This window comes from Myxine glutinosa, chromosome 13 (assembly GCF_964187855.1).
Source record: "Myxine glutinosa chromosome 13, kmMyxGlut1.1, whole genome shotgun sequence".
Taxonomy (NCBI): Eukaryota; Metazoa; Chordata; class Myxini; order Myxiniformes; family Myxinidae; genus Myxine; species Myxine glutinosa.
Window position 1 is genome coordinate 104,384,859 of NC_136273.1, and position 15,041 is coordinate 104,399,899.

At 47.9% G+C, this 15,041-nt stretch overlaps 1 protein-coding gene across 15 annotated transcripts in view; it reads right to left on the reverse strand.

Annotated features, from left to right (window-relative positions):
- VPS52 (VPS52 subunit of GARP complex) overlaps positions 1-15,041 on the reverse strand; it is a 66,138-nt gene that overhangs the window by 48,762 nt on the left and 2,335 nt on the right. For 4 of the 15 annotated variants that reach the window (XM_078767868.1, XM_078767867.1, XM_078767864.1 and 1 more), the window contains exons 1-2: positions 1,472-1,693; positions 843-924 (exon numbers count right to left, since the gene is read on the reverse strand). In XM_078767868.1, the coding sequence (XP_078623994.1) occupies positions 843-924; positions 1,472-1,504 (115 nt within the window). In that variant the 5' untranslated portion in view covers positions 1,505-1,693. Of the gene's footprint in view, positions 1-842; positions 925-1,321; positions 1,694-15,041 lie in introns of those variants that run through there. The other 11 variants (XM_078767869.1, XM_078767871.1, XM_068134909.2 and 8 more) reach the window with 7 other exon arrangements.

The following is a 15,041-nucleotide window of genomic DNA, read 5'->3' on the forward strand; positions in this document are numbered from 1 at the left end:
CAAAACTCGCCGGCATTGAGTCAGCTCTCAGAGTAACCAGACAGATAGTGACTTTCACAAGCACATGATCAGATGAACCTATTAGAGCAGAGGAAGAGCAGGACACGTTTGTGGGAACGTTAGTCATCACAAAGTCCCAGAAGGAGGATTTGCCATTGGGAGAAATTCAGGTTGGAATGTTCACAGATTGAGTCAGTCCTATGGAGTCACAGAAGTACTTTGGAGAAGTACTTTGGCTGGTGGGGGAGTTAGCAATGTGGAGGGAAATCAGGGGTCTTATTCCCCAAAGACGACCGTCTCAAAGGTCCATTGAATCGTTTTATGAAAAACATCTATTTACAGTGCAAACTATCATAATGTGCACACTGATAGGGGAGACGAACATGCTGTCTGCCCGACATCAAAGCGCGGTCTACTGACAGTCTCAAGAATCAGTCCTTATATACCTTCATGATTTGAATAGGTGGGAGGGGAAGAACAAACACACGTAAGCCCATCCCCCACAGGTCACGTAAGCAAAACCATTCATTCCCATAGGTGTGAGGGACACGTCATCCCACTCGGATTGTAATTTACAAACAGTTTCTTGCGTCTTACTGTGATGTCGATCCACAGAGTTATCAATGTTTGTCCCATAACACCTACTGAGTTATTTCAGTCAGTTTGTGTGTTTGTATTGATGTCTGTCCCCCTTCAAAAGGATGATTTGAGACACACACACACACACACACACACACACACACACACACACACACACACACACACACACACACACACACACACACACACACACACACACACACACACACACACACACACACACACACTCCATGTATACTCACCATCAACCTCATCAAGGATGGAGTCGTTCGGACTGAGATCCAGAGGCCCCAGAGTATCATCTACCATTTCATTCTCTCCAGGCTGGAGGCAACATTAACATCAAAAGGTCTTACAAGGAAGAGCAAGAACAACCGCAGCACGTTTCATCCCACAACGTGTGGTTTAGTGTTGTTATCGATCGCACAGCGGGGATAACAGCGGATTGTGGAAAACCGATCACAACACAAGGATCTCAATACCGGACTCTGCACCAGTGTTGGCAAATTCGACATCAAGGGAGCTACGAACTTAACCACGGGACGTTTTAAACTTTCGATTCAGCATTGAACTCAAAGGAGTTCACTTCGACAAGTCAACTCGGACATCATAAATATCCACTTCGTTACGGGATCTCAATACTAAAGGTGGTTTTGGTTGAATTTCACCTTTTTGTTTTTCCCAGTAATTAATAAATATTCATTTACTCCGTCTCGCTCACCTGGGCCTCAATCAAAAACATCTCGCTCACCTGGGCCTCAATCAAAAACATCTCGCTCACCTGGGCCTCAATCAAAAACATCTCGCTCACCTGGGCCTCAATCAAAAACATCTCGCTCACCTGGGCCTCAATCAAAAACATCTCGCTCACCTGGGCCTCAATCAAAAACATCTCGCTGCTCATTTTTCTTTCCGTTCGTTTATATTTTCAAATCTCGTTTTCTTGAATCCTCCGAAACTGTTATAAAAACTCCCTTTACATTATGCGCTTATGTATATTATCATCTGACATTACATTCGCCATTGCAAGTCAAGGTAAGGATTGGTGCCAAAAGCCCTAGATGTTCACTACACCGCCCAGCTGCACGGAAGTGCACTTGTTGTTATATCGTTCCCTAATCGAGTGACATTTAGTTACAGAAGAAGAGTTCTGTGAGATGATCAGCGACGACTAAGAGGCCATGGGTCGAATTTACGAAAGGTGAGCGTCAAGGTAACCCTTAGTTAAAAGCTCATAAAAACAACGTTAATCTCGATGTCCAGGTGTATCCGGACACTTGTACGCGGCACCTGCACTTCCTCCGGGCAACCAGTGCGGGGCAACCAACCAACCAACCAACCAACCAACCAACCAACTAACTAATCCAACCAATCCAACCAATCCAACCAACTAATCCAACCAACCAACTAACTAATCCAACCAACCAACTAACTAATCCAACCAATCCAACCAATCCAACCAACTAATCCGACCGACCAACCAACCAACCAACTAACTAATCCAACCAATCCAACCAATCCAACCAACTAATCCGACCAACCAACCAACCAACCAACCAACCAACTAACTAATCCAACCAATCCAACCAATCCAACCAACTAATCCGACCGACCAACCAACCAAACCAACCAACCAACTAATCCAACCAACTAATCCAACCAACGAATCCAACCAACGAATCCAACCAACTAATCCAACCAACGAATCCAACCAACGAATCCAACCAACTAATCCAACCAACTAATCCAACCAACTAATCCAACCAACTAATCCAACCAACTAATCCAACCAACTAATCCAACCAACTAATCCAACCAACCAACCAACCAACCAACCAACTAATCCGACCAACCAACCAACCAACCAACCAACCAACCAACTAATCCGACCAACCAATCCAACCAACCAACCAACCAACCAACCAACCAACCAACTAACTAATCCAACCAATCCAACCAATCCAACCAACTAATCCGACCAACCAACCAACCAACCAACCAACCAACCAACTAACTAATCCAACCAATCCAACCAATCCAACCAACTAATCCGACCGACCAACCAACCAACCAACCAACCAACTAATCCAACCAACTAATCCAACCAACTAATCCAACCAACGAATCCAACCAACGAATCCAACCAACTAATCCAACCAACGAATCCAACCAACTAATCCAACCAACTAATCCAACCAACTAATCCAACCAACTAATCCAACCAACTAATCCAACCAACTAATCCAACCAACCAACCAACCAACCAACCAACTAATCCAACCAACTAATCCAACCAACTAATCCAACCAACTAATCCAACCAACGAATCCAACCAACTAATCCAACCAACTAATCCAACCAACTAATCCAACCAACCAATCCAACCAACCAATCCGACCAACTAATCCGACCGACCAACCAACTAATCCAACCAACTAATCCAACCAACTAATCCAACCAACGAATCCAACCAACGAATCCAACCAACGAATCCAACCAACGAATCCAACCAACGAATCCAACCAACGAATCCAACCAACGAATCCAACCAACGAATCCAACCAACGAATCCAACCAACGAATCCAACCAACGAATCCAACCAACGAATCCAACCAACTAATCCAACCAACTAATCCAACCAACTAATCCAACCAACTAATCCAACCAACCAACCAACTAACTAACTAATCCAACCAACCAACCAACCAACTAATCCAACCAACTAATCCAACCAATCAACCAACCAATCAACCAACCAATCAACCAACCAACCAACTAATCCAACCAACTAATCCAACCAACCAAGCAACCAACCAACCAACCAACTAATCCAACCAACTAATCCAACCAACCAATCAACCAACCAACTAAACCAACCAACCAACCAACCTCGAAGGCAGAACGTGTATGTGTTTGTACTCATTGGCAAAGGCGACTCAGATTTATCGATGTTCAACTTCAGCAGCTTATCACCATCAATAACTAAGTTAGTTGATAACGAAGAAAAGTTTAACTTAGGCTGAGATCTCAATGAAATCTAGTGGTCTAGAAATTTATATCTCGACCCTATTTCTGTAATGTAGAGTAGTAATTAGTATTCAATATTAAAATTAAAGTAAAGTAGAGCTACATTCAAAGTACACCATGACAAAGAAATAAACAAGAAGATGTCATGCAGAGCACGATACCTGCAAAATCCACCCCACCCCCCAAAAAAGGTTGTCATGGATATATTAAATTGTGTGTGTGTGTGTGTGTGTGTGTGTGTGTGTGTGTGTGTGTGTGTGTGTGTGTGTGTGTGTGTGTGTGTGTGTGTGTGTGTGTGTGTGTGTGTGTGTGTGTGTGTGCGCGTGCGCACATTAAGCTGAATACCCCTACGCTGAATTCATTAACATTAAAATTGATTATCTAAAATCTAAATCAAAGCTCGGGTCAATCGGATTAACATTTATGATTTTTCAGATGAAAATGGATATTTGAAGTTTGACCTTGAGTTGACCTTTGACCTTTTGACCGCAAAGTAGTTTGTTTCCCAATTCAATGAGGCAATACGCAAATGCTGTGCTATTTTCAAGTCAATTGGATGAAAATTGATGTTTTATCAGATGAAAATTAATGATTTTGGAAGTTTGACCTAGAATTTACCTTTGACCTTTTTACCTCAAAAATAGTTGGTTTCCCTGTTGAGTGACTCAATGTGCAAATGCTGTTCAATTGTCAATTCCATTGGACGAAAATTGACGCCTTTCAGATTTAAATTGATGATTTTGGAAGTTCGACCTTGAGTTGACCTTTGACCTTTTGACCTCAAAATAGTTAATTTCCCAATTTAGTGCCTCAATATACAAATGCTGTTCAATTTTCAAGTCGATCGGATTGAAAATAGCGATTTTAGAAATTTGACCACCAGATGACCTTTGACCTTTGAACTAAAAATCAATAGGCTTCTCAATTGGAACGACCTATACAACTTGTTGAAGTTTCGTGATGATCAGTTTAGAATTGTGACCTGTAGGCCGGTGACAAACAAACAAACAAGCAGATGAAAAATCACTCATACAGCGACACTTGGCAAAACAGAACAAAGTAGAATGGCACTCGGTAGAGCAACCTTTTGACCTCAAAAATAATTAGTGGTTGAATTCAGTTCAATTCAATCTTCAAATTGTCTTCAAAGTTTAAGTTAATCGGATGAAAATTGACAATTTTTGAAATTTGGCCTTTGTTGACCCTTTGGCCTATGTTGACCTTTTGGTTGATGTTGATCTCAAAAATAGTTGTTGGTCGAATTCAGTTTACTGATATGTAAATCCCATTCAATTTTCAAGTCAATCGGATAAAGATTTAGGATTTTACAAATTTTGAAATTGTTAATAATAATAATAATGTTGCGGCTATGAGATTGGCTTCCATCCATATCCGCTTGTAAATATTCCCCTATTTCCTCCATACTTCCCAACTATCCCCAATCCCCCATTCCCTAGTCCCATTTTCTGTAAACAACACTCTGTAGACCCGACCTCCCCCTATTTCCCCCATTAAATGTCGCATCCAGGTCCACCGCATCTCACGTAGACAACTATAGGACATCTTGCTAGTTATTCTTAGTCTATGTCAGTTAAGGACTCGTTTCCATTAATTCTGACTCTTCGTTGCACCAGAATGTGATTGTATAGCACCGTTAGGAAGTTTAGGACCTCCCAATACCTCCCCGCAGCTCTTCCTCATGGTACAACAACAACAACAACAACAACAGCGGCGGCGGCGCGGGGAGTGCGCGTCCTCACTCCGGCTTGGTTGGTAGGGGGTGTTGGGAGGGCACCAAGCCTTTCCAACGAGCCGCCATCGACCATGTGCTCGACGGGGTTACCAAGTAGGGGCTCGCTGTCAGCTCCTCGTCAAGGGCGGAGCCCGGTAACCCCCGCACCCAATAGAAGCGGCGGACCGATCCCATCTGGGGCGGAGCCAACGAGCCGAGGGCGTGTCACTCCCCGCTGAGCATGCGCAGGAAGAGGGAGGTGACGTCAGATGCGCGCTGAGCTTGGAGAGAGAAGGACGCCACCAACCGAGCGCTGTGACACCTCCCTGCATCTTTTGTACCGTGCTTTATCCTGTCCCTGAGCCAAGGTGCACCTTGTGCTATCAACCGACCTGGCCTTCCCTGCCATCAATCCCTGTGTAAGTCAGTCTTGTTCCGTTTGTCTGTGGTCTGTCGGGGATAAGATAAGACTGTAACTAAGTGCCCATCTCTTCTGTGTCTTTACCTCATTGCCTTGTAATCTACCCCTTTTCTCCCCCACTAATTATATCCTCCTCCGGAGGTCTTGAGAACTGTACCCCTTGCGTCGTTTCATTTATCCCAGTCGTTGTGTCCTTTCCTTCATTGATTTAGCGTAGCGCGATTTGGCCAACGTTCGAGTGGAATCGGGTGAGTTGGGGGTAATCGGGTAAACTGTGCGAACACGGCGGCCATTCCGCTCGGCCCATCATAACATCTTAAGCCGTGTCCGTAACAATTGGTGTCGGGAAGTGGGATCGGACCCGAAGCGCGCTTAACGCGCTCAAAATTACAAGCAGTGTGAAATTTGTTTTGTTTTAAAATAAAAACCCGAATTTTGAAAGTCGCGCTATGGCAGATCAAGACGGCTGGGTTCCGGTAGAGGAGAGTGAGGCAGGGTCGATCCAGGACCAAATTGAGGGACAAGAGGAGAGCGAAGCAGTGAGGGCGGCAGGTTCGCAAAATGGCGTCCTCGCGCACGAGGTTGCGGGCGCGCAAAATGGCGCCTCGCACATGGCTACGGCGGCCGCACCCGCTGCACAAGTGGGAGGGATGGCCCAAATGCAGGCCCTCATGGAGCAATTTATGGCACAAATGAGGGCCTCTATGGAAGAGTCAATGTATAATTGGAAGAGGGACGCCATGTCAGACGAATCCGGGTGTGATCTGGAAAAATTGAGGGAGGAATCCAGGTGTGAAGTGGAAAAACGGATAGCCGAGGCAAAAAGGGATAATAAAAAAACGATGGAGGACAGAGACCGCAAGTTGGGCGAAAGGGTCCCAGGGGTGCACGAGGAGGTAACGCGGGTCGAGAAGCGCTGGTTGAGCGAAGTGGAGGAAAGCGCGGGTACAATGACAGGGGTAGAAATCGCGACACGGGGTTTGGAAAAGCCGGCGACCGATGAGGTAAACGGAATTTTATTAAAGCCAACGGTCGTCGAGGTGAGTAAAGAAAAAGCGGAAGTGGGAATTAAAATTGAAGAAATGACGGAGGTAGCCCGGGAATTGCAGGGAGAAATGGAAAATGTGCAAAGTCCCTGCTCACATCACGATGCTGTGCTTAACCCGAATGGAAGTTTGCAGGTTTTGGTGCAGGGAGGAAGAAGAACCCCGAAGGTGAGACGTGCTGTGTATTGTGCGGGGAGATTTTGTAAGAGGATGTTTGGCGACAAAAGAATTTTCGCGCGCTTGGGATCGAGGAGGCATCCGGGCGTTGGTGAAGGGTCCCGTGTGAGTGGAAATGGCACGCGTGGGAGAAAAAAGTGTGTGTCGGCGAGTGGGTGTGTTATAAAGTGTGGGAGTGAAACCGAGTGCGAGCGACAATGCATGTCGGGGTGTACGGAGTGTACGTGCGAGGGTGAGAGTGACCCGGAGAGTGAGTTGGTGGTGGAGCGGGTGCGAGAATGCACGCTTGGAATGGTTGAGGGTGTGCGAGGAAGCACACCTGAGTTGGTCATGGCGCGAGTGTGGGAGAGCCCATGTGAGCGCGTTAGTGGGTGGATGCCAGAGTGCACGCCCATGGTGAGTGTTACGGAGGATGTAACGGAGGAGAGGTGTGGTGTATAACAGGGAGAGCGTTGGTGGAATGTACGGACGGCGTTGGAATGCCGGGTTTTGTGAGGGTGAAAGGGGTAGCGTATGCGTGTGAGCATGCCGGTGAAGCATCGACGGTAACCGGGTTAGCGGTTAGAGCGACGGATAGCCGATGCGAGCACTCGGTGCGAGGAGCCCTTTGTTGGATGCGAGGCCCGGCGCGGATCGAAGTGCGTCGTTTCTCTTCGAAGCGTCGTTGCTGATTCGGGCTTGGCCCCGCCCCGCACGGTCGAGTCCGGGCCTTGGCGGGCGAGGCGACCGGTACGGTTCAAGGGCGAGTGGGAGGAAGCGGAACGGTGCCCCCTCGTGGGGACGGGGTTCCGACCGGGGGAGATTGAGCCATCGGGCCCGGGACCGCAAGGTGCCGTGCCGAGATGGTGCGTGGAACCTCGGTCCAACCAAACCACCTCCCTTGAACCGAAAGCCAGACGGATTCAACCTGCAGGCGACCAAACCACCCGAATTCATTGCTCGGCTTTACGAAGCCGAGTTTAATGATGTCATGACGCACCGAGGCTAGGATATAGCGGACTGTGATGATGATGGTAGTGATTTGATACGAAATTTATAATAGTGGGTAGAATTGGCAGTAAATGGAAAATTTTTGAATTGGTTGGAATTTGGACGAGCAAAATTGATAGTGGGACCTCCCCGATGTGGTGGGATGGGCAATCCACCATCCCTCACGGCGACGGGGGGGCAAAGGAGCACTAGTTATGGGGTTGATGGCAGTGAAAACTAGCCCGGGTGGGTTAGGATATTGTGTGTAGGGATCTAGCGAAGATGACATTAGGTAACGTTAAGGTTTAGATAGTGACTGATACCTGTAGTGGGGACGCAGGTAGATTAGTGTGGATTATAATGACGAGGGAGCGCAATAGTTTAAAGGGACGACTGGGAAGCGCAAGTTTCAGAGGGGAGTAGTTAGATGAGATGATGCTGTGTGAGAACTGGAAAGGTGTGTGGAGTAGTGAGTGTTGTGGATCAGCGCGAATGCGCTTGGGGGAGAGGAGGGTGCAGGTGGCACCAGGTGTGAGTGCACAGGTGTGCACCAACAGGTGAATGGAATAAATGGTTGTGTGGAAGACATGGAGTGTGGAATAAGTGGAGTATTGGAATGGATGGTCGTGGAGTGAGTATGGTGGAAACGATGGAGTGGAGTGGGTGGTGCGAAGGTGTGAATGGGGGAAGAGTGGACCCCCATCACGAATACCCGGGGCGGGTAGTGTAAGTGTTAGGTAGAGGGTATAGGTAAATTGTGGTTGGATATTGGCATCTGTGGTGCGGGTGACAGAATGGTATTTGGATGGATGCATTAGTGTTGTGGAAATGGCTGGGCGTGTAGCCTGTTAGTGTGTGTAGTTGGTTTGGGCACTCCACCACTGTGAGGATGTCGGCCAGGTGAGGCCGCAGGTGGGCTCTGGGAGCCGTTAGTGCCAGTGGGTGCCTGAGGATCCCAGGTGTGGATCGGGCAGCCCGTGCCAGAGAGGGCACTGAGGGGGTGAGAGTGCGAGAGGGCCTTCCCCAGTTAGTTAGGTTAGGATGAGGAGCAGGTAAGCTCGGGTGGCAACTACAGTGGTGGAGGTGTGCAGGTGGGTAGACCTGCTGAGAGAGCTACACGACACAGCCCAGAAATTGTGCAAGGGCACCGGGAGACGAATCGGGGGAGTGAGACCCCAAATGGAGAAGCACCACAGTTTAGTCAATGGGAATTGGTTTTTAGAACCCATAGAGTAAGTTGGCCAATGGATTGGCAGGGAAAGACCCCGGGTAGTGTAAAGTGTGTTAATGTCATTAAGAGGATAGTTAGGATTGAAGTCTCCTCGCACCATCTACATGCACTCACCTGAAGTAAAGATGACGTACCTCCACACCATGCCATGTTTTGTTATTTTACTGTGCAAATGTTTGGAATGTGAGATGCATCATGACGTGGGTGTGACATTGTGCTTGATGTTCCATCTCTTCCTCCTTATGAGGAATGATGATGAATTGGTGATGGCAAATTTTGGTTAGAGGGATTGTGGAGACGAATTTGGTGTAGGGGAAATATGGGGGAGACGTGACAGTAGCGACGGATTGGTAATGTGTAGATTTTGTACATATGGGGTAAGGGCAAGGGTAGTGTAGGTGACAGGGGGGTGACGTACGGTAGGGACGAGCTTTCTCACTTCGCCCTCCGTACGCATTTCGCCTTGCATTGCCTTATTGATGTGTACCCTTGTGACCTTACCCCTCGCTCATTTGTCTCTTTTGTCTCCCACATGACCTGTGCGCCATTGGGTGCCGAGGGGAGCGTGCGTGAGTCGGCCATTGTGTGCCCGGCACTCTCAGAACCAGCTGTCTGCATCGATGCACCACATTATGGACCACATGTCTGTGGCCGAGCACCACTTATGGACCCCATGGGTTGGGGCATGGCCCCTCTGCTGGAACCGGCCATGAGGGCCCGAAATCTTGCTGGCGGGCCTTGGCCACAGGGCACCGATGCCCCACAGGTGAACCACACGTAGTCGGCCCTGTGGGCCATAAATAAAGAAAATAAAATGGACACGTTGGGCACACTTTATTGCAAATAGGCCGCCAGTAAGAAAATGAAAGAAAGACAACAACTGGAAGACAATAATAATAACCAGCAGAGGGAGCCGAAGAGCAAGAGACACCTGCAGGGTTAGGGGTTGTTGTTTTTATTTTCATGAACAATGGTGACTGCACCGATTGGTGCTTGGGTGTGTATTGGTGTGTTTTTGGGTGCTTTAATGGTGCATTGATGCAGAGCAGACTGTCTACCCCCCAGAAAGAACAATCACAGGTCCTGGGTTAGTCTTGTAAATAAAGTAGCGTCAATTGTAAATAATGCTCCCTACCGGCTGTATGTTTAGTTTGAGGATGCTTTCCGCGATTCGGTTATCCTGTGGGTGTGTTTCTGTTAGGAGAAGGGTGCAACGTCGCAGGGGGACATATTTACTCATTTGTGAATATCTGTAAAACTGTCGCACTCAGGGTTGAGTTAATAGTAGAGGGAACTACATCTGAGTGCCACACTAACGTAGGTAAAAATTTATCGGGTCGGGACGCCCCGAGGTAGAGAAGGGTGCAATGTTGCGGATATGAGATTGGCCTCCATCCATATCCGCTTGTAAATATTCCCCTATTTCCTCCATACTTCCCAACTATCCCCAATCCCCCATTCCCTAGTCCCATTTTCTGTAAACAACACTCTGTAGACCCGACCTCCCCCTATTTCCCCCATTAAATGTCGCATCCAGGTCCACCGCATCTCACGTAGACAACTATAGGACATCTTGCTAGTTAATCTTAGTCTATGTCAGTTAAGGACTCGTTTCCATTAATTCTGACTCTTTGTTGCACCAGAATGTGATTGTATAGCACCGTTAGGAAGTTTAGGACCTCCCAATACCTCCCCGCAGCTCTTCCTCATGGTACAACAACAACAACAACAACAGCGGCGGCGGCGCGGGGAGTGCGCGTCCTCACTCCGGCTTGGTTGGTAGGGGGTGTTGGGAGGGCACCAAGCCTTTCCAACGAGCCGCCATCGACCATGTGCTCGACGGGGTTACCAAGTAGGGGCTCGCTGTCAGCTCCTCGTCAAGGGCGGAGCCCGGTAACCCCCGCACCCAATAGAAGCGGCGGACCGATCCCATCTGGGGCGGAGCCAACGAGCCGAGGGCGTGTCACTCCCCGCTAAGCATGCGCAGGAAGAGGGAGGTGACGTCAGATGCGCGCTGAGCTTGGAGAGAGAAGGACGCCACCAACCGAGCGCTGTGACACCTCCCTGCATCTTTTGGACCGTGCTTTATCCTGTCCCTGAGCCAAGGTGCACCTTGTGCTATCAACCGACCTGTCCTTCCCTGCCATCAATCCCTGTGTAAGTCAGTCTTGTTCCGTTTGTCTGTGGTCTGTCGGGGATAAGATAAGACTGTAACTAAGTGCCCATCTCTTCTGTGTCTTTACCTCATTGCCTTGTAATCTACCCCTTTTCTCCCCCACTAATTATATCCTCCTCCGGAGGTCTTGAGAACTGTACCCCTTGCGTCGTTTCATTTATCCCAGTCGTTGTGTCCTTTCCTTCATTGATTTAGCGTAGCGCGATTTGGCCAACGTTCGAGTGGAATCGGGTGAGTTGGGGGTAATCGGGTAAACTGTGCGAACACGGCGGCCATTCCGCTCGGCCCATCATAACATCTTAAGCCGTGTCCGTAACAATAATAATACATTTATTTTATATAGCGCTTTTCAAGAAGCCCAAAGACGCTTTGACAGAGTACAAAAAACAAGTGCAAAAAGACAAAAATCAACAGGTAAATAATCAAAGCAAGAGGAAGGTGGAGGAGAAGAGATAGTCAGGGGTTAAATGCTGTGGGTTAAATGTTGAATGCAGTGTTGAACATGTAGGTCTTGAGTGATGTTTTGAATGTGGTGAGTGAGGAGGAGTCTCTGATGGTGTGAGGTAGTGAGTTCCAGAGGGTGGGAGCAGCGATGGAGAAGGCCCTGTCCCCCCAGGATTTGAATTTGGTCCGCATGGGGGGGGGGAGGGGGGGGTCAGGAGGTTGGTACCAGCAGAGCGGAGGTTGCGGGTGGGAGTGTGTCTGCAGAAAGCCTTCTATGTGGTGAGGAGCTCAGGTGTGCCAAGGAAGGACTTCGCATGATGGAGGATGCCCAGTCGGCGACTGGCTTTGGAGGCCAGATTTGAAATGTGGTTTCCCAGGAAAGATCATGGCAGATAGTGAGACCCAAAAGCTTGAGTGACAGAACTTCATGGAGAGGATTGTTCAGAAAGTGGATGGGAGGGTTGTCCAGTCGGTCTTTTCGGAGAGACATGGTAAGAGTGTGAGATTTGTCAGGATTGAAAGACATGTTCCACTTGTTTGCCCAGTCTGTGATTTTGTCCAGGTCTGCAGAGAGTGAGGCGGCTGCAGACTGCCGATCTGAGGGATGAGGAATGGAGCGACAGAGATTGGAGTCATTCGCAAAGAGATAGAGAGGATTTTCCAGAGAGTCGGAGAGATCATTGATGAAGACCAGAAAAAGCACAGGGCCCAGAACACTGCCTTGGGGAACTCCAGCCTGAACAGGAAGAGGAGATGAGAGAAACCCATTCAGGGACACACGTTGCTACCACCAATTGAGGACCATTTACCACCAATTCAGGGCCATTTACCACCAATTCACGGCCATTTACCACCAATTCACGGCCATTTACCACCAATTCAGGGCCATTTACCACCAATTCAGGGCCATTTACCACCAATTCAGGGCCATTTACCACCAATTCAGGGCCATTTACCACCAATTCAGGGCCATTTACCACCAATTCAGGGCCATTTACCACCAATTCAGGGCCATTTACCACCAATTCAGGGCCATTTACCACCAATTCAGGGCCATTTACCACCAATTCAGGGCCATTTACCACCAATTCAGGGCCATTTACCACCAATTCAGGGCCATTTACCACCAATTCAGGGCCATTTACCACCAATTCACGGCCATTTACCACCAATTCACGGCCATTTACCACCAATTCACGGCCATTTACCACCAATTCACGGCCATTTACCACCAATTCAGGGCCATTTACCACCAATTCACGGCCATTTACCACCAATTCAGGGCCATTTACCACCAATTCAGGGCCATTTACCACCAATTCAGGGCCATTTACCACCAATTCAGGGCCATTTACCACCAATTCAGGGCCATTTACCACCAATTCAGGGCCATTTACCACCAATGCAGGGCCATTTACCACCAATTCAGGGCCATTTACCACCAATTCAGGGCCATTTACCACCAATTCAGGGCCATTTACCACCAATTCAGGGCCATTTACCACCAATTCAGGGCCATTTACCACCAATTCAGGGCCATTTACCACCAATTCAGGGCCATTTACCACCAATTCAGGGCCATTTACCACCAATTCAGGGCCATTTACCACCAATTCAGGGCCATTTACCACCAATTCACGGCCATTTACCACCAATTCAGGGCCATTTACCACCAATTCACGGCCATTTACCACCAATTCAGGGCCATTTACCACCAATTAAGGGCCATTTACCACCAATTCAGGGCCATTTACCACCAATTCAGGGCCATTTACCACCAATTCAGGGCCATTTACCACCAATTCAGGGCCATTTACCACCAATTCAGGGCCATTTACCACCAATTCAGGGCCATTTACCACCAATTCAGGGCCATTTACCACCAATTCAGGGCCATTTACCACCAATTCAGGGCCATTTACCACCCATTCAGGGCCATTTACCACCAATTCAGGGCCATTTTCCACCAAGGGTGGGGGGTCCATAACTTTCCTGAACAAACTCATCTGTCTGTCTGTCTATAAACATCAACTCGTCATCGAGGAACAATTTGATTTCAATCGAATGTTCTATTTTGAACACAAATCAGAAAACTAACCCGCAGTTTATCAGGAATTCGGCTCTTCAGGTTGCGCATGCAAAGAGAGGAGTGACATCATTTCTTTCACCTGCCTACCTGCCTGGCAGTGAAACACAATTGAAAATCATTCCAAACAGGAAACTTTCTGTTTTAAGGAACGTCATAAAACACACAGACAACAGGCACAAAGAACTAATGCAACATGTTACTGTTACTTGTAACTGTTCTACCTGTTACTCAAGAGTGTGCAGGGCAAGGTGTTCTGTGGAGTCTCTCGTTTGTGTATATTTCACATTATAGGATAACATTCTACCTGTGTCTACCTGTTACGCAAGACTACAAGACTACATGGATAAGGTGTTCTATAGACTCCCTAGTTTGTGTTTATCTCACATTTTGAGATAACATTCTACCTGTGTCCACCTGTTACTCAAGAGAGTGTGGGGAAAACCTGTCTCCTGAACCTGGCTTGGCAAACTTTCCTGAACCTGGCTTGGATAACTTCCCTGAACCTGGCTTGGAAAACTTTCCTGTACCTGGCTTGGAAAACTTTCCTGGACCTGGCTTGGAAAACTTCCCTGAACCTGGCTTGGATAACTTCCCTGAACCTGGCTTGGATAACTTTCCTGAACCTGGCTTGGATAACTTTCCTGTACCTGGCTTGGATAACTTCCCTGAACCTGGCTTGGAAAACTTTCCTGGACCTGGCTTGGAAAACTTTCCTGGACCTGGCTTGGAAAACTTTCCTGGACCTGGCTTGGAAAACTTTCCTGGACCTGGCTTGGATAACTTTCCTGAACCTGGCTTGGAAAACTTCCCTGAACCTGGCTTGGATAACTTTCCTGAACCTGGCTTGGATAACTTTCCTGTACCTGGTTTGGAAAACTTTCCTGGACCTGGCTTGGAAAACTTTCCTGTACCTGGCTTGGAAAACTTTCCTGGACCTGGCTTGGAAAACTTTCCTGTACCTGGCTTGGAAAACTTTCCTGGACCTGGCTTGGAAAATTTTCCTGGACCTGGCTTGGAAAACTTCCCTGAACCTGGCTTGGATAACTTTCCTGAACCTGGCATGGATAACTTTCCTGTACCTGGCTTGGAAAACTTTCCTGTACCTGGCTTGGAAAACTTTCCTGTACC